The sequence below is a fragment of the Mycteria americana genome, unplaced genomic scaffold (assembly GCF_035582795.1).
Source record: "Mycteria americana isolate JAX WOST 10 ecotype Jacksonville Zoo and Gardens unplaced genomic scaffold, USCA_MyAme_1.0 Scaffold_156, whole genome shotgun sequence".
NCBI classification, from domain to species: Eukaryota; Metazoa; Chordata; class Aves; order Ciconiiformes; family Ciconiidae; genus Mycteria; species Mycteria americana.
Window position 1 is genome coordinate 55,611 of NW_027445496.1, and position 17,626 is coordinate 73,236.

General features: G+C 62.5%; 1 protein-coding gene across 1 annotated transcript in view; it reads right to left on the bottom strand.

Annotated features, from left to right (window-relative positions):
- LOC142403265 (myosin-7-like) overlaps nucleotides 1-17,270 on the bottom strand; it is a 23,448-nt gene extending 6,178 nt beyond the window's left edge. Inside the window, exons 1-27 of the mRNA XM_075489473.1 lie at nucleotides 17,070-17,270; nucleotides 14,305-14,448; nucleotides 13,369-13,525; nucleotides 12,602-12,629; nucleotides 12,227-12,338; nucleotides 10,492-10,584; nucleotides 10,347-10,410; nucleotides 9,245-9,343; nucleotides 9,054-9,157; nucleotides 8,831-8,969; nucleotides 8,627-8,745; nucleotides 8,377-8,526; nucleotides 7,116-7,286; nucleotides 6,687-6,996; nucleotides 6,523-6,596; nucleotides 6,300-6,387; nucleotides 6,102-6,219; nucleotides 5,892-6,015; nucleotides 5,579-5,715; nucleotides 5,373-5,499; nucleotides 5,132-5,260; nucleotides 4,800-5,042; nucleotides 3,815-3,991; nucleotides 3,568-3,713; nucleotides 3,395-3,485; nucleotides 257-646; nucleotides 41-167 (exon numbers count right to left, since the gene is read on the bottom strand). Of these exons, the coding sequence (XP_075345588.1) occupies nucleotides 41-167; nucleotides 257-646; nucleotides 3,395-3,485; nucleotides 3,568-3,713; nucleotides 3,815-3,991; nucleotides 4,800-5,042; nucleotides 5,132-5,260; nucleotides 5,373-5,499; nucleotides 5,579-5,715; nucleotides 5,892-6,015; nucleotides 6,102-6,219; nucleotides 6,300-6,387; nucleotides 6,523-6,596; nucleotides 6,687-6,996; nucleotides 7,116-7,286; nucleotides 8,377-8,526; nucleotides 8,627-8,745; nucleotides 8,831-8,969; nucleotides 9,054-9,157; nucleotides 9,245-9,343; nucleotides 10,347-10,410; nucleotides 10,492-10,584; nucleotides 12,227-12,338; nucleotides 12,602-12,629; nucleotides 13,369-13,525; nucleotides 14,305-14,448; nucleotides 17,070-17,270 (3,862 nt within the window). The remainder of the gene's footprint in view (nucleotides 1-40; nucleotides 168-256; nucleotides 647-3,394; nucleotides 3,486-3,567; nucleotides 3,714-3,814; nucleotides 3,992-4,799; nucleotides 5,043-5,131; nucleotides 5,261-5,372; nucleotides 5,500-5,578; nucleotides 5,716-5,891; nucleotides 6,016-6,101; nucleotides 6,220-6,299; nucleotides 6,388-6,522; nucleotides 6,597-6,686; nucleotides 6,997-7,115; nucleotides 7,287-8,376; nucleotides 8,527-8,626; nucleotides 8,746-8,830; nucleotides 8,970-9,053; nucleotides 9,158-9,244; nucleotides 9,344-10,346; nucleotides 10,411-10,491; nucleotides 10,585-12,226; nucleotides 12,339-12,601; nucleotides 12,630-13,368; nucleotides 13,526-14,304; nucleotides 14,449-17,069) is intronic.
- Nucleotides 17,271-17,626: the final 356 nt, after the last annotated feature.

Sequence of the window (17,626 nt, forward strand, 5' to 3'; positions counted from 1 at the left end):
GGGAGGCGGGGCGGGGGGTGCCGTGGGTCGGGGCTCCCACCGTTCTCGGTCTGGAGCTTGGCCCGCTGGGCGCTGGTGTCGTTGAGGACTCGTTGGGTCTCCTCCAGCTTAGCCCGGTGCTCGGCCGCCTGGTCCTCCAGGGCGCGGGAGACCTTCTCCATGGCCACCTGGGGGGAGCGGAGGAGGGAGGGGAGGGGGGAAGCGGGAGGCTGAGGGCCCCGCGGGGGCCGAGAGGTCCACCTCGGCCTCCTCCCACCTTGGCCTTGAGCAGCTGCTCCACGTTGGAGCCGACGTCGTCCAGCTCCAGCTTGAGCTCGCTCTTCTCCTTCTCCAGCTTCTGCTTGACGCGCTGCAGGTCGTCGATCTGCTCGCCCAGCTCGGCCACGCTGTCGGCGTGCTTCTTGCGCAGCGCGGCGGCCGTGGCCTCGTGCTGCAGCGTGGCCTCCTCCAGGTCCCGCCGCATCTTCTGGAATTCCGCCTCCCGCTTCTTGTTGAGCTCGACCTGCGCCGAGGTGGCGCCGCCCGCCTCCTCCAGCCGCTCGCTGATCTCCTCCAGCTCCCGCGACAGGTCCGAGCGCAGCTTCTCCACCTTGGCCCTGCCCGTCCGCTCCGCCTCCAGCTCCTCCTCCAGCTCCTCCAGGCGCGCCTGCGGGCCGGGGGAGAGGCCCTCGGCTTGTCTCAGCCCCACCGCTGGAGGCTCTTCAACCCAACCCAGCTCGTCCACCCAACTGGAGACCCTTCAACCCAGCTCATCCACCCAACTGGAGATCCTTCAACCCAGCTCATCCACCCAACCCAACCAGCTGGAGGCTCTTCAACCCAACCCAGCTCGTCCACCCAACTGGAGACCCTTCAACCCAGCTCATCCACCCAACTGGAGACCCTTCAGCCCAACTCATCCACCCAACCCAACCCAAGCAGCTGGAGACTCTTCAACTCAACCCAACCCACCCAACCGGAGACTCTTCAACCCAACCCAACCCAACCAGCTGGAGACCCTTCAACTCAACCCAACCCAACCAGCTGGAGACTCTTCAACCCAACCCAACCCACCCAACTGGAGACCCTTCAACCCAACCCAACCAGCTGGAGACTCTTCAACCCAACCCACCCAACTGGAGACTCTTCAACTCAACCCAACCCAACCTGGTGGAGACCCTTCAACCCAACCCAACCAGCTGGAGGCTCTTCAACTCAACTCAACCCAACCCACCCAGCTGGAGACCCTTCAACCCAACCCAACCAGCTGGAGGCTCTTCAACTCAACCCAGCTCATCCACCCAACTGGAGACCCTTCAACCCAACTCATCCACCCAACCCAACCCAAGCAGCTGGAGGGTCTTCAACTCAACCCAACCCAACCCGCTGGAGACCCTTCAACCCAACCCAGCCCGCTGGAGGGTGTTCAACTCAACTCAGTCCAACCCGCTGGAGACCTTTCAACCCAACCCAACCAGCTGGAGGCTCTTCAACTCAACTCAACCCAACTGGAGGCTCTTCAACTCAACCCAACCCACCCAACAGGAGGGTCTTCAACTCAACCTAACTCAACCAGCTGGAGGCTCTTCAGCTCAACCCAACCCAACCTGGTGGAGACCCTTCAACCCAAGTCAACCAGCTGGAGACTCTTCAACTCAACCCAACCCAACCAGCTGGAGGCTCTTCAACTCAACCCAACCCAAGCAGCTGGAGACTCTTCAACCCACCCAACTGGAGGGTCTTCAACTGAACCCAACCCACCCAACTGGAGACCCTTCAACTCAACTCAACCCAACCAGCTGGAGGCTCTTCAACCCAACTCAACCCAACTGGAGGGTCTTCAACTCAACTCAATCCAAGCAGCTGGTGACTCTTCAACCCAACCCAAGCAGCTGGAGACTCTTCAACCCACCCAACTGGAGGATCTTCAACTGAACCCAACCCACCCAACTGGAGACCCTTCAACTCAACTCAACCCAACCAGCTGGAGGCTCTTCAACCCAACTCAACCCAACTGGAGGGTCTTCAACTCAACTCAATCCAAGCAGCTGGTGACTCTTCAACCCAACCCAAGCAGCTGGAGACTCTTCAACCCACCCAACTGGAGGATCTTCAACTGAACCCAACCCACCCAACTGGAGACCCTTCAACTCAACTCAACCCAACCAGCTGGAGGCTCTTCAACCCAACTCAACCCAACTGGAGGGTCTTCAACTCAACTCAATCCAAGCAGCTGGTGACTCTTCAACCCAACCCAAGCAGCTGGAGACTCTTCAACCCACCCAACTGGAGGATCTTCAACTGAACCCAACCCACCCAACTGGAGACCCTTCAACTCAACTCAACCCAACCAGCTGGAGGCTCTTCAACCCAACTCAACCCAACTGGAGGGTCTTCAACTCAACTCAATCCAAGCAGCTGGTGACTCTTCAACCCAACCCAAGCAGCTGGAGACTCTTCAACCCACCCAACTGGAGGATCTTCAACTGAACCCAACCCACCCAACTGGAGACCCTTCAACTCAACTCAACCCAACCAGCTGGAGGCTCTTCAACCCAACTCAACCCAACTGGAGGGTCTTCAACTCAACTCAATCCAAGCAGCTGGTGACTCTTCAACCCAACCCAAGCAGCTGGAGACTCTTCAACCCACCCAACTGGAGGATCTTCAACTGAACCCAACCCACCCAACTGGAGACCCTTCAACTCAACTCAACCCAACCAGCTGGAGGCTCTTCAACCCAACTCAACCCAACTGGAGGGTCTTCAACTCAACTCAATCCAAGCAGCTGGTGACTCTTCAACCCAACCCAAGCAGCTGGAGACTCTTCAACCCACCCAACTGGAGGATCTTCAACTGAACCCAACCCACCCAACTGGAGACCCTTCAACTCAACTCAACCCAACCAGCTGGAGGCTCTTCAACCCAACTCAACCCAACTGGAGGGTCTTCAACTCAACTCAATCCAAGCAGCTGGTGACTCTTCAACCCAACCCAAGCAGCTGGAGACTCTTCAACCCACCCAACTGGAGGATCTTCAACTGAACCCAACCCACCCAACTGGAGACCCTTCAACTCAACTCATCCACCCAACCCAACCACCTGGAGGCTCTTCAATCCCACCCAACCCAAGTAGCTGGAGACTCTTCAACTCAACCCAACCCACCCAACTGGAGACCTTTCAACTCAACCCAACCCAACCTGATGGAGACACTTCAACCCAACTCAACCCAACTGGAGGGTCTTCAACTCAACTCAATCCAAGCAGCTGGTGACTCTTCAACCCAACCCAAGCCAACCTGCTGGAGACTCTTCAACCCAACCCAAGCAGCTGGAGACTGTTCAGCCCAACCCAACCCAACTGGAGACTCTTCAACCCAACCCAGCCCAAGCAGGCAGAGACGAGATCCCTCACCTGCAGCTCTTTCAGCTTCTTCTGGAGCTGCAGAGCCAGCGCCTGCTCGTCCTCCATCTTGCTGTTCTGCTGCTGGATCTCAAACTCTTTCCTGCGGAGGACGGTGGAGAGCGCTGAGGTCCCCGCCTGCGCCCCCTGGCCGGCTCGGAGCGGGGAGGGAGGTGCAGCCTCACTTCTTGAGCTTCTCCTCCAGCTGCTGCTTGTCGTTCTCCAGGTCCATGATGTTCTCCTGGGTCAGCTTCAAGTCGCCTTCCAGCTTCCTCTTGGCCCGTTCCAGGTCCATCCGGATCTTCTTCTCCTGCTCCAGAGAACCTTCGAGCTGCGTAAAAACACCGCAACGGGGAGAAACCTCAGGTTTTCCCCGTCTCCGCCCCGGGAAGCTCCTCGGCAGTGCCCGTGGTGGGACCGGCCCACACTCACGTCGTCCGCCTGCTGTTCCAGCTTGACTTTGGCCTTCGTCAAGGCGTTGACCTTGTCTTCCTCCGCCTGCAGGTCATCCAGCGCTTGCTGGTGAGCTTCTTGCAGGGCCTTCTTCTCCTTCGTCACCCTGGCGATGGTCTCGTCCAGCCCGGCCATCTCCTCTGTGAGGTTCTTGACCTGCAGGAGGAGAAACGTCAGGCCTCCAGCGTGGTGCCAGAGGTGGGGCAGAGTAGGGGGCAGTTGGTGTTGGTCTTGGCCAATGGGGCCACTTCAGTGCAGGAGAACCCAAAGGGCCTTGGGTCTTCTTGATGTAGACCAACCCGGCCAGCCTTGGGTCTTCTCCACCCAACCCAACCAGCCTGGGGTCTCCTCCCCCAACCCAACCAGCCTTGGGTCTCCTCCACCCAACCCGACCAGCCTGGGATCTCCTCCCCCAACCCAACCAGCCTGGGGTCTCCTCAACCAACCCAACCAGCCTGGGATCTCTTCAACCAACCCGACCAGCCTGGGGTCTCCTCCACCCAACCCAACCAGCCTTGGGTCTCCTCCACCCAACCCAACCAGCCTGGGATCTCCTCCACCCAACCCAACCAGGCTGGGGTCTCCTCAACCAACCCAACCAGGCTGGGGTCTCCTCAACCAACCCGACCAGCCTGGGATCTCCTCCCCCAACCCAACCAGCCTGGGGTCTCCTCCCCCAACTCAACCAGCCTGGGCTCTCCTCCCCCCAGCCCAACCAGCCTGGGATTTCCTCCCCCAGCCCAACCAGCCTGGGGTCTCCTCCACCCAACCCGACCAGCCTGGGGTCTCCTCCCCCAACCCGACCAGCCTGGGGTCTCCTCCACCCAACCCGACCAGACTGGGATCTCCTCCACCCAACCCAACCAGCCTGGGGTCTCCTCCACCCAACCCAACCAGGCCGCGTTGACTCGAGTCTCCTCAGCTCGAGGTCGAGGCCTCTTCCCAGCCTCATCCTCGCCCTCACCTTGTTCTCGGTGGCGTGTTTCTCCTTCTCCACCTTGGCCAGAGTCAGCTCCAGGTCGTCGATGTCCTTCTTCAGCTCCGAGCACTCGTCCTCCAGCTTCCTCTTCTTGGCCGTCAGCTCGGCGTTCATCTCCTCCTCCTCCTCCAGCCGCTCCGTCAGCTCCTTCACCTTGGCCTCCAGCTGGATCTTGTTCTTGATCAGCTGGTCGCAGCGCTCCTCGGCGTCGTTGAGGTTGTCCTGCTCCTGTGGTGGGGCGGGGGGTGAAGCGGGGTGTCCCCGGGGGGGGTGGTGGTCACCCCCTCGACGTGGCTTTGGGGGGCGACCTCACTCACGGCCTGCACTTGGAGCTGAAGGTCGTTCTTCTCCTGCAGCATGGAGACCATCTTCTCCTCCAGCTCCTTCCGCCGGGCCTCCGACTTCTCCAGGGCCTCCTTCAGCCGCCCAAACTCCTCCTTCATGGTCTGCGGGAGGCACGAAGGTCCTCTGTAAGTCTCACCTCTTCCTCCAGCTCCCCCCGTACCCCTCCACCTCTCCGCCCACCGTTCATCCCGTCCTCCCCATCCCCGCCCCCACCTGCATCTCCTTCTCCGTCTCGGCGCTCTTCAGCAAGGGCTTGATCTTGAAGTAGAGCTTCATCCAAGGCCAGTTCTTCACCCCCATGAAGGCCCTGACGTTCCACTGGATCACCAGCAGCGAGTCCCTGGGTGGGGCAAAGCCGGGCGTGGGTGACCAGGGACCTCCACCCAACGTGGACCCACCACCTCCACCCCACCACCCACCGGCGCTCCAGGATCTTCTTGATCTCCTGCCGGGAGAGGAAACCACGGACTTGGGCCTGCAAGCGGGTCATGATCCGGGCCAGGCGCTCGTCCCGCATCTCCTCCAGCAGCCCCAGCAGCCCGGCCTTGAAGAAGACCTTCGAGGAGAGACGAAGGTCAGCGCTGCAGGGGGTGAGGCGCGGTGGGTCGGCGGAGGGATGGGTGGTGGGGTGGATGGAGGGAGCTCGGATGGGCAGGTGGACACGGGGACGGCGGGAGCGTGAGGTCCACGGGACCGCGTGGGCGGTGGGACCGTGGGGAACAGAGACCCCACCTTGGTGTGCCCGAACTTGTACTGGTTGTGGTCGATGTCGAGGGAGCCCAGGAGCTTCTCGGCGCCCTTGCGGCTGTCGATGAACTGCCCCTCGGGGATGGCCGCGGGGTTCAGGATGCGGTACCTGGTGGCCGGAGAGGAGGGGACAGCCCACGATGAGCCCCGGCGGGGTTGTCCGCCCCCTCGTCCCCTCTCCTCCTGCGCGCCTACCGCTGGCGGAAGTCCCCGTAGAGGATGCGGTTGGGGAAGCCCTTGCGGCAGATGCGGATGCCCTCCAGCACCCCGTTGCAGCGGAGCTGGTGCATCACCAGGGGGTTGTCCATCACGCCTGGTGGGGGGTCAGAGGGGCGGGGTCAGCCGCCAGCCGCGCCTACCACCCCCCCGCCCCCGCCCGCGCCCTTTTCTCACCCGGCGCCTTCCGCTCGTTAGGGATGAGGCAGCGGACGAAGTGGGGGTGGGTGGTCTTGAGGTTGGCCATCAGCTTGTTGAGGTTCTCCTGGCGAGGAGGAAGGGGAGGAGAGGCTGAGCGACGGGGCGGCGGGGGAGGAGCGGGGGGGCAGCGGGGCGATCCTCCCTGCGGGGGGTCGTCCTCCCGCTGCCCCACGGCAGGTCCGCCAGGTAGGTCCCTCACCCGGTGCAAGGCTGAGACGGTCTGGAAGGAGGAACCTTTCTTCTTGGCTCCTTTCCCCTTCCCTCCGTCGCCGCCTGGGGAAAAGCGGGGTGGGGTGAGGCAGGAAAGGGGGCGGCTCTTGGGGGCGACCGTCTTCTCCGCCGGCCCCCCCCGGCTCCACCCACCGGCGTCCGCCCCGGCGTAGTTGGCGAAGAGGTTGGCCAAGAGCTTGAGGGCCGACTTCTGGTAGAGCCCCACCACCGTCTCGTTGAGGGGGTCCTTGTTCTTCTCCAGCCAGCCCAGGATGTTGTAGTCCACCGTGCCGGCGTAGTGGACGAGGGAGAAGTGGGCCTCCGGCTTCCCCTTGACGTTGCGCGGCTTCCCAAAGTTGGCCGACTTGCCCAGGTGATTGTCGAAGAGCTTGGCCTTGAAGGTCATGTCCGTGGCCTTGGGGAACATGCACTCCTCCTCCAGGATGGACATGATCCCCATGGGCTGGGGAGGAGAAGATCTCGTGGAGGCCACCGGGCGCCAGCCGAGCGGGCGCCTTTGGGGTCCGTGGGAAGCTCCGAGGGGAAGGCTCCTTCCGCAGGAGGCCCCGGGGGAGGCGGTACCTTCTCGATGAGGTCGATGCAGGCCTGGAGGTCCATGCCGAAGTCGATGAACTCCCACTCGATCCCCTCCTTCTTGTACTCCTCCTGCTCCAGCACGAACATGTGGTGGTTGAAGAACTGCTGCAGCTTCTCGTTGGTGAAGTTGATGCAGAGCTGCTCGAAGCTGTTGAACTGGGGGAGGACGGCCGGCGGGGTCAAGCCAACGCCCAATGGGATCAACGGGGTCAACTCAACACCCAATGGGGTCAATGGGATCAACTCAACGCCCAACGGGGTCAACGGAACACGCGGTGGGGTCAACGGGGTCAACTCAACACCCAATGGGATCAACTCAACACCCAACGGGCTCAATGGGGTCAACCGAACACCCAACGGGGTCAATGGGATCAACCCAACGCCCAATGGGATCAACAGGGTCAACTCAACACCCAATGGGGTCAATGGGATCAACTCAACGCTCAACGGGATCAACACAACACCCAATGGGATCAACTCAACACCCAACGGGCTCAATGGGGTCAACCGAACACCCAATGGGGTCAATGGGATCAACTCAACGCCCAACGGGATCAACCCAACGCCCAATGGGATCAACAGGGTCAACTCAACACCCAATGGGGTCAATGGGATCAACTCAACGCCCAACGGGATCAACCCAATGCCCAATGGGATCAACGGGGTCAACTCAACACCCAATGGGGTCAATGGGATCAACTCAACGCCCAATGGGGTCAACGGAACACGCGGTGGGGTCAACGGGGTCAACTCAACACCCAACGGGGTCAACGCAGGGCCCAATGGGATCAACGGGGTCAACTGAACACCCAATGGGGTCAACGGGGTCAACTGAATACCCAATGGGGTCAATGGGATCAACTCAACGCCCAACGGGATCAACCCAACGCCCAATGGGGTCAACGGGGTCAAGTGAACACCCAATGGGATCAGCTCAACACCCAACGGGATCACCACAACGCCCAATGGGATCAACTCAACACCCAGTGGGATCAACTGAACACCCAATGGGATCAACGGGGCCAACCGAACACCCAATGGGGTCAATGGGATCAACTCAACGCCCAATGGGGTCAACTCAACGCCCAACGGGGTCAACCCAACGCCCAATGGATCAACGGGGGTCAACTGAACGCCCAATGGGGTCAACGGGGCCCACTGAACACCCAATGGGATCAGCTCAACGCCCAACGGGGTCAACTCAAGGCCCAAGGGGGTCAACACAACGGGGTCAACCAGGCCTCACGTCGAAGATCTCGAAGCCGGCGATGTCCAGCACGCCGATGAAGTACTGGCGCGGCTGCTTGGTCTCCAGCGAGTTGTTGATCCTCACCACCATCCAGTTGAACATCTTCTCGTAGACGGCCTTGGCCAAAGCCCCGACGGCGTAAATCACCTGGGAGGGGGACGTCCCGGCGGTGAGAGGGGGCTCCCCGTGGCCGCCCGGCCCGGGCCGGCCCCCCGGAAGGAGGAGGTTTTGGGGGCGTCCTCCTCACCTGCTGGACGTTCTGCCCCTTGGTGACGTACTCGTTGCCCACCTTCACCCGGGGGTGACACAAGCCCTTGAGAAGATCGGCCGAGTTCAGCCCCATCAGGTAGGCCGACTTGTCCGCCTCTGAGGACGCAGAGGAGAAGCCGTGAACCTGGAGGACCGTGGGGTTCACCCCCGCGCCCGCCCCTCCCCCCTGGTGGGACCCCACCTTCGGTGCCGTCCGGCTCCGCCTGCTCCTCCCGTTGCTTCTGCTTGAACTTCATGTTGCCGAAGTGCATGATGGCGCCCGTCAGCTTGTAGATGGAGTTCTTCTCCTCTTGGGTGAAGCCCAGCACGTCGAAAGCGCTCTGGAGGGGACAAAAATGGGGGTCAAGGTCCTCCCCGGTGCCCCCCCCCACACACTCACCCCCCCTGGTGGCCCCCCATCTCACGTCCGTGGCCAGGAGCTCCTCTGCGTCGTCGATGGACGGCACGGTGGTCTCTCCTTGGGAGATGAAGGCGTAGTCGTAGGGGTTGTTGGTCACCAGCATCGTGTCTGCGAGGAGAAGACGGGGTTGGGACAGGCAGGAACCTGCCCGGTCCGGGGTGGGAAAGGCGGTGGGGTGAGGTGTCCATGGCTCACCCAGCAGCTCCGGCTTCTTGTTGGAGAGGATCTGGTAGAAGACGTGGTAGTTCCTCTCGGCCTTCAGCTGGAAGATGACGCGGGACTTCTCCAGGAGGTCTGGGAGGGGGGGGAGAAGAAGGTGGGTGGAGGTTGGGACGGGGAGGGGGATGGAGAGAGGGAGAGAGGGGCGGTGGGGTGGGGAGATGGAGGTGGAGGGTTGGATGGGCGGTGGGGTGGGGAGATGGGTGGGTGGGTGGAGCCAGGAGGAGGTGGGTGGAGCCACCAAGAGATGGAGATGGAGGGTTGGATGGGTGGTGGGGTGAGGAGACGGAGACACGAGGAGATGGAGCCACCAGGAGATGGGGAAGGAGGCTCAGATGGACGGTGGGACGAGGAGATGGAGAAGCAGGGATGGGTGGATGAAAAGATGGATGGAGACACGAGGAGATGGAGACACCAAGAGATGGAGGAACCAGGAGGTGGGGAGTCAGCTGGAGGGTGGGATGAGGAGATGGAGATGGAGGGATGGACACGGGGAAGGATGGACGGATGAAGAGATGGAGGGATGAGGTGGTGGAGACACCAGGAGATGGAGACACCAGGAGATGGAGAAGGAGGCTCAGATGGACGGTGGGACGAGGAGACGGATGTGGACGTGAGGAGATGGAGACACCAGGACATCGAGAAGGTGGGTGGAGCCAGGAGGCGGTGGGAGGAGCCAGGAGGCGGTGGGTGGAGCCAGGAGGAGGTGGGTGGAGATATGAGGAGATGGAGACACCAGGAGATGGAGAAGCAAGGGTGGCTGGATGGTGGGACGAGGCCGTGGGTGGAGCCAGGAGGCCATGGGTGGAGCCAGGAGGCCGTGGGTGGAGCCAGGAGGCAGTGGGTGGAGCCAGGAGGAGGTGGGAGGAGCCAGGAAGAGGTGGGTGGAGATATGAGGAGATGGAGACACCAAGAGATGGAGAAGCAAGGATGGCTGGATGGTGGGACGAGGCCGTGGGTGGAGCCAGGAGGCCATGGGTGGAGCCAGGAGGAGGTGAGTGGAGCCAGGAGGAGGCGTGGCCGTGCGGGGGAGGGGGCGGGCACCCGGCGGCCTCTCCCGGGTCCCTCGCCCACTCACAGGTCTCGATGTCGGCCGACGCCAACTTCCCGGTGGCCCCGAAATGGATCCGGATGAACTTCCCCTGGGGGAGCGGCGGCGGGAGGTGGAGGTGACGCCGGCCCCGCCCCCCGGCCCCGCCCCCCGGCCCCGCCCCCCCACTCACGAAGCGGGAGGAGTTGTCGTTGCGGACGGTCTTGGCGTTGCCGAAGGCCTCCAGGGCGGGGTTGGCCTGGATGATCTGGTCCTCCAGGGTGCCCTGGGGGGGGACAGGGCGGTGGGGCGGGGCGGGGGACACGCCCCGGGAGGTGTCCCCTGGCCGCCGGGGCGGGGCGGGGGGCGGGGGCGGGGCTGTTGCGGTGGGGGGCGGGTGGACAGGGTGGTCCAGGAAGGTCTACGTGGGCGGTCGGGTTGGTTGGACGGAGAGGTGGGGTCGGTGCCAGGGGTGGATGGAGGGACGGGGGGTGGGTGGGTGGGTGGTTGGGTGGGTGCTTGGGTGGGTGGGTGGGTGGTTGGATGGGTGGTTGGGTGGGTGGGTGTTTGGGGTGGTGGTTGGGTGGGTGGTTGGGTGGTTGGGTGGGTTGGTGGTGGGGTGGTTGGATGAGTGGTTGGGTGGTTGGTTGGGTGGACGGGTGGTTGGATGGTTGGTTGGGTGCTTGGTTGGGTGCTTGGGTGGTTGGGTGGTTGGTTGGTGGTTGAGTGGTTGGTTGGGTGGGGGGGGGTGCTTGGGTGCTTGAATGGGTGGGTGCTTGGGTGGGTGCTTGGGTGTTTGGGTGGTTGGTTGGGTGGTTGGTTGGGTGGTTGGGTGGGTGGGTGGGTGTGGTGGTTGTTTGGGGTGGTGGTTGGGTGGGTTGGTTGGTGGTTGGGTGCTTGGATGGGTGCTTGGATGGGTGGTTGGGTGCTTGGGTGGGTGGTTGGGTGGATGGTTGGTTAGATGGGTGGTTGGATGGTTGGTTAGATGGTTGGATGGGTGGTTGGTTGGGGTGGGTGGGTGCTTGGGTGCTTGGATGGGTGGGTGGTTGGGTTGGTGGTTGGGTGGTTGGATGGTTGGACGGGTGCTTGGGTGGGTGCTTGGGTTGGTGCTTGGGTGTTTGGGTGGGTGGTTGGTTGGGTGGGTGGGGTGGTTGGGTGGTTGGGTGGGTGGATGGTTGGGTGCTTGGGTGGGTGGTTGGGTGGGTTGGTGGTGGGGTGGTTGGATGAGTGGTTGGGTGGTTGGTTGGGTGGACGGGTGGTTGGATGGTTGGTTGGGTGCTTGGTTGGGTGCTTGGGTGGTTGGGTGGGTGGTTGGGTTGGTGGTTGGGTGGTTGGATGGTTGGACGGGTGCTTGGGTGGGTGCTTGGGTGTTTGGGTGGGTGGTTGGTTGGGGTGGTGGTTGGGTGGTTGGGTTGGTTGGATGGGTGCTTGGGTGGGTGCTTGGGTCGGTGCTTGGGTGGTTGGTTGGGTGGGTGGGGTGGTTGGGTGCTTGGGTAGGTGGTTGGGTGGGTGGGTGGGTGGGTGGTTGTTTGGGGTGGTGGTTGGGTGGGTTGGTTGGTGGTTGGGTGCTTAGATGGGTGCTTGGATGGGTGCTTGGGTGTTTGGGTGGGTGGTTGGTTGGGCGGGTGGTTGGGTGGTTGGTTGGGTGGGTGGGGTGGTTGGGTGGTTGGATGGGTGCTTGGATGGGTCGGTGCTTGGGTGCTTGGTTGGGTGCTTGGTTGGGTGCTTGGATGGGTGGTTGGGCGGTTGGTTGGTTAGATGGGTGGTTGGATGGTTGGTTAGATGGTTGGGTGGGTGGGTGGGTGGGTGGGTGGGTGGGGTGGTGGTTGGGCGGTTGGGTGGGTGGTTGGGCGGTTGGGTGGGCCGGGCGGGTGGACAGTGGGTGGAAGAGCGGTGCCCAGGCCCGGCTGCCCCCCGCGTGCCCTCACCTTGCCCGGGGTCCCCGTCTCCTTCTTGCCGCGGTCGCCCATGGCGGCGATGACAGCGAAGTACTGGATCACCCTCTTGGTGTTCACCGTCTTCCCCGCCCCGGATTCTCCGCTGGGGGCGGCCAATGAGAGCGAGGCTTGGAGGGGGGGGGCGGGGCTATGGTGCTAGGGGCGGGGCTTCACTGGGAAGGGGGGGGCGGGGCTTGCAGCGGGTGGACTGGGGACCTCGGCGGGCGCGTCCAGGTGGTGAGAAAGGGTTGGCCGTGCCGGTGGGCGTGGCTCCTGAGGGGGGGAAGGGGAGGGGCTACGCAGCGAGTAGGAGGGGCTTGGCTGTGGGCGGGGCTGAGGTGCTAATTGGGGGCGGGCGTCACTCACGTGATGAGGATGGACTGGTTCTCCCGATCTGGTGGGGCGGGGAGGAGAAGCGTGAGGTTCTGAAGCCCACCTTGGCTCTGCCCCACATCTCCCGCCCCACATCTCCCGCCCCACATCTCCTGCTCCCCCCCCCCCCAAACCCCACCCCTTGCATCCCCAAAAAAGGGTCATGGGGTCCCCAAAGGAGGACCGGGTCAGGTGGGATGAAGCTGGGGGAGATCTTGGGGTCTTGGGGTTGGGGTTCTCCACCCTCCCAGGTGAGGTGGATGAAGGTGGGGGAGATGTTTGGGGTCTTGGGGATGGGGTTGGGGTTCTCCACCCTCCCAGGGGAGGACCAGGTGAGGTGGGGAGAAGTTAGGGGAGATGCTGGGGTCTTGAGAATGGGGTTGAGGTTCTCCAGCCCCCCAGGTGAGGACCAGGTCAGGTGGGACAAAGTTGGAGGAGATTTTGGGGTTCTCCATCCACCCAGGTGAGGTGGATGAAGTTGGGGGAGATGTTTGGGGTCTTAGGGTAGGGGTTGGGGTTCTCCACCCTCCCAGGGGAGGACCGGGTCAGGTGGGACAAAGCTGGGGGAGATGTTGGGGTCTTGGGGTTGGGGTTCTCCAGCCCCCCAGGTGAGGACGACGTGAGGTGGGATGAAGATAGAGGAGATGTTGGGGTCTTGGGGCTGGGGTTCTCCACCCTCCCAGGGGAGGAGCGGCTCCAGGTGGGCCCCCAGGTTTTGGGGCGCAGTCTCCTCGGTTGGGGGCCCCGCGGGAGGTCCCTACCCGTCAGCATGTTCTGGTAGGCGTTGTCGGAGATGGAGAAGATGTGGGGTGGAGCTTCGCTCCGCTTCTTGCCCCGGTAGGCGGCCACCACCTCGGCGTTGTAGACGGGCAACCACTTGTAGGGGTTGACCGTCACGCAGAAGAGCCCCGAGTAGGTCTGGAGGAGGGGCGGGTGGGTCAGAGCCAGGAGGTCCCACCCCCCCAGGAGGGGACATCCCAGGGCTGGGTGGCCCGAGGGGTCGGGTGAAGGAACATCTAGGTTCTAGGTGGCCCAAAGGGTCTGGAGATGGGACATCTAGGTGGCCCAGGGGGTCTGGAGATGGGAGGTTCTGGATCTAGGTGGCCCGAGGGGTCGGGTGAAGGAACATCTTGGTTCTAGGTGGCCCAAAGGGTCTGGAGATGGGACATCTAGGTGGCCCAGGGGGTCTGGAGAAGGGAGGTTCTGGATCTAGGTGGCCCAAGGGGTCGGGTGAAGGAACATCTTGGTTCTAGGTGGCCCAAGGGGTCTGGAGATGGGATGTCCTGGATCTGGGTGGCCCTAGAAGGTCCAGGGATGGGACATCTTGGGTTTAGGTGGCCCCAAGAGGTCCAAGAATGGGACATCTTGGGTCCAGGGATGGGACATGTGGGGTCTCGGTGGCCCAAGTGGTCCAGGGATGGGACATCTTGGGTCTGGGTGGTCCATGGGGTCTGGAGATGGGATGTCCTGGATCTAGGTGGCCCAAGGGGTCCAGGGATGGGACATCCTGGGTCTAGGGATGGGGACATCTTGGATCCAGGTTGGCCCAAGAGGTCTGGGGATGGGACATCTTGGGTCTGGGTGGCCTGTGGGATCTGGAGAAGGGACATCTTGGTTCTAGGTGACCCAAGGGGTCTGGAGAAGGCTTGTCCCAGTTCCAGGTGGGGTCTGGAGAACCTCATGGGTTCCCGACTCACGTAGATCATCCAGGCGGCGTAGCGCTCCTTGAGGTTGTAGAGGACGGCGGGCTCGTGGAGGAAGGTCAGCATGGCCATGTCCTCGATCTTGTCGAACTTGGGGGGGTTCTGCTGCATGATCTGGTCCTCCTTGACCGTCACCGTCTGCTCGAGGTGAGGAGAACACCATGGGGTGGGGGGGACAGGGCAAGGAGTTGCCCCAGTGTCCCCTCCCATAGGGCTGGGAGCTGGGGTTCTAGGTGTGCCATGGGTGCTGGAGAAGGTGGGCTGGGGTCTAGGTGTCCCTTGGGTGCTGGAGAAGGTCTGGGTGTCCCTCAAGTGACAGAGCAGGTGGGTTGGGGTCTGGGTGTCCCATGGGTGCTGGAGAAGGTGGGCTGGGGTCTAGGTGTCCCTTGGGTGCTGGAGAAGGTCTGGGTGTCCCTCAAGTGACAGAGAAGGTGGGCTGGGTTCTAGGTGTCCCTTGGGTGCTGGAGAAGGTGGGCTGGGGTCTAGGTGTCCCTTGGGTGCTGGAGAAGGTGGGCTGGGTTCTAGGTGTCCCATGGGTGCTGGAGAAGGTGGGCTGGGTTCTAGGTGTCCCTTGGGTGCAGGAGAAGGTGGGCTGGGTTCTAGGTGTTCCTTGGGTGCTGGAGAAGGTGGGCTGGGGTCTAGGTGTCCCTTGGGTGCTGGAGAAGGTGGGCTGGGGTCTAGGTGTCCCTTGGGTGCTGGAGAAGGTTTGGGTGTCCCTCAAGTGACAGAGAAGCTGGGTTGGGTTCTAGGTGTCCCTTGGGTGCTGGAGAAGGTTTGGGTGTCCCTCAAGTGACAGGGAAGTTGGGTTGGGTTCTAGGTGTGCCATGGGTGCTGGAGAAGGTGGGCTGGGTTCTAGGTGTCCCTTGGGTGCTGGAGAAGGTCTGGGTGTCCCTCAAGTGACAGAGAAGGTGGGTTGGGTTCTAGGTGTCCCTTGGGTGCTGGAGAAGGTGGGTTGGGGTCTGGGTGTCCCATGGGTGCTGGAGAAGGTCTGGGTGTCCCTCAAGTGACAGAGAAGGTGGGTTGGGTTCTAGGTGTGCCATGGGTGCTGGAGAAGGTGGGCTGGGTTCTAGGTGTCCCTTGGGTGCAGGAGAAGGTGTGGGTGTCCCTCAAGTGACAGAGAAGGTGGGCTGGGTTCTAGGTGTCCCTTGGGTGCTGGAGAAGGTGGGTTGGGGTCTGGGTGTCCCATGGGTGCTGGAGAAGGTGTGGGTGTCCCTCAAGTGACAGAGAAGGTGAGCTGGGTTCTAGGTGTGCCATGGGTGCTGGAGAAGGTGGGCTGGGTTCTAGGTGTCCCTTGGGTGCTGGAGAAGGTGGGTTGGGGTCTGGGTGTCCCATGGGTGCTGGAGAAGGTGGGCTGGGTTCTAGGTGTCCCTTGGGTGCAGGAGAAGGTGGGCTGGGTTCTAGGTGTCCCTTGGGTGCTGGAGAAGGTGGGTTGGGGTCTGGGTGTCCCATGGGTGCTGGAGAAGGTGGGCTGGGTTCTAGGTGTCCCTTGGGTGCAGGAGAAGGTGGGCTGGGTTCTAGGTGTCCCTTGGGTGCAGGAGAAGGTGGGCTGGGTTCTAGGTGTCCCTTGGGTGCTGGAGAAGGTGGGTTGGGGTCTGGGTGTCCCATGGGTGCTGGAGAAGGTGGGTTGGGGTCTGGGTGTCCCATGGGTGCTGGAGAAGGTGGGCTGGGTTCTAGGTGTCCCTTGGGTGCAGGAGAAGGTGGGCTGGGTTCTAGGTGTCCCTTGGGTGCTGGAGAAGGTGGGTTGGGGTCTGGGTGTCCCATGGGTGCTGGAGAAGGTGGGCTGGGTTCTAGGTGTCCCTTGGGTGCAGGAGAAGGTGGGCTGGGGTCTAGGTGTCCCTTGGGTGCTGGAGAAGTTGGGCTGGGGTCTAGGTGTCCCTTGGGTGCTGGAGAAGGTGGGCTGGGTTCTAGGTGTCCCTTGGGTGCTGGAGAAGGTGGGCTGGGGTCTAGGTGTCCCTTGGGTGCAGGAGAAGGTGGGCTGGGTTCTAGGTGTCCCTTGGGTGCTGGAGAAGGTGGGCTGGGTTCTAGGTGTCCCTTGGGTGCAGGAGAAGGTGGGCTGGGTTCTAGGTGTCCCTTGGGTGCAGGAGAAGGTGGGTTGGGGTCTGGGTGTCCCATGGGTGCAGGAGAAGGTGGGCTGGGTTCTAGGTGTCCCTTGGGTGCAGGAGAAGGTGGGCTGGGTTCTAGGTGTCCCTTGGGTGCTGGAGAAGGTGGGTTGGGTTCTAGGTGTCCCTTGGGTGCTGGAGAAGGTGGGTTGGGGTCTGGGTGTCCCATGGGTGCTGGAGAAGGTGGGTTGGGGTCTGGGTGTCCCATGGGTGCTGGAGAAGGTGGGCTGGGTTCTAGGTGTCCCTTGGGTGCAGGAGAAGGTGGGTTGGGGTCTGGGTGTCCCATGGGTGCTGGAGAAGGTGGGCTGGGTTCTAGGTGTCCCTTGGGTGCAGGAGAAGGTGGGCTGGGTTCTAGGTGTCCCTTGGGTGCTGGAGAAGGTGGGCTGGGGTCTAGGTGTCCCTTGGGTGCTGGAGAAGGTCTGGGTGTCCCTCAAGTGACAGAGAAGGTGGGTTGGGTTCTAGGTGTGCCATGGGTGCTGGAGAAGGTGGGCTGGGTTCTAGGTGTGCCATGGGTGCTGGAGAAGGTGGGCTGGGTTCTAGGTGTCCCTTGGGTGCAGGAGAAGGTGGGCTGGGTTCTAGGTGTCCCCCCGGGCGACGGAGCCCCTCTTTCGGGTTCCAGGCGCGCCGGTGGTGGCCGCGCCCCGCCCGGCCCCGCCCCACCTTGCCGTGCTCGGTCTCGGCGGTGATCGCGGCGCCCTCGCGGGCCACGATGGTGGCCTTGACGAACTCCTCCTTCTCGTCGGGGACGAAGATGTCCTTCTTCAGGTCGAAGGGGCGGGTCTGGGCCGCCACCCGCTCCTTCTCCGACTTGCGGAGGTAGGGGGCGGCCTCCCCGAACTCGGCCATCTCCACGGCGGGCATGGCGGCGCTGGGCGGGGCAGCGGGCGCTCACACCCGCCCAGTTCCTCCCAGTTCCTCCCAGTTGGCCCCATCCCAGGTCCTTCCATGGTGGTCCCATCATCTCCAGTTCCTTCCCAGTGCTCCCAGTTGCTCCTGGTTGACCCTTCTCCATCCCAAGTCCCTCCTTGGTGGTCCTCAACCCTTCTCTGTTCTTCCCCAGTGCTCCCAGTTCCTCCCAGTTCCTCCCAGTTGGCCCCATCCGAGGTCCTTCCATACTGGTCCCATCATCTCCCATTCTTCTCCAGTGCTCCCAGTGCTCCCAGTTCCTCCTGGTTGACCCTTCTCCATCCCAGGTCCTTCCTTGGTGGTCCTCAACC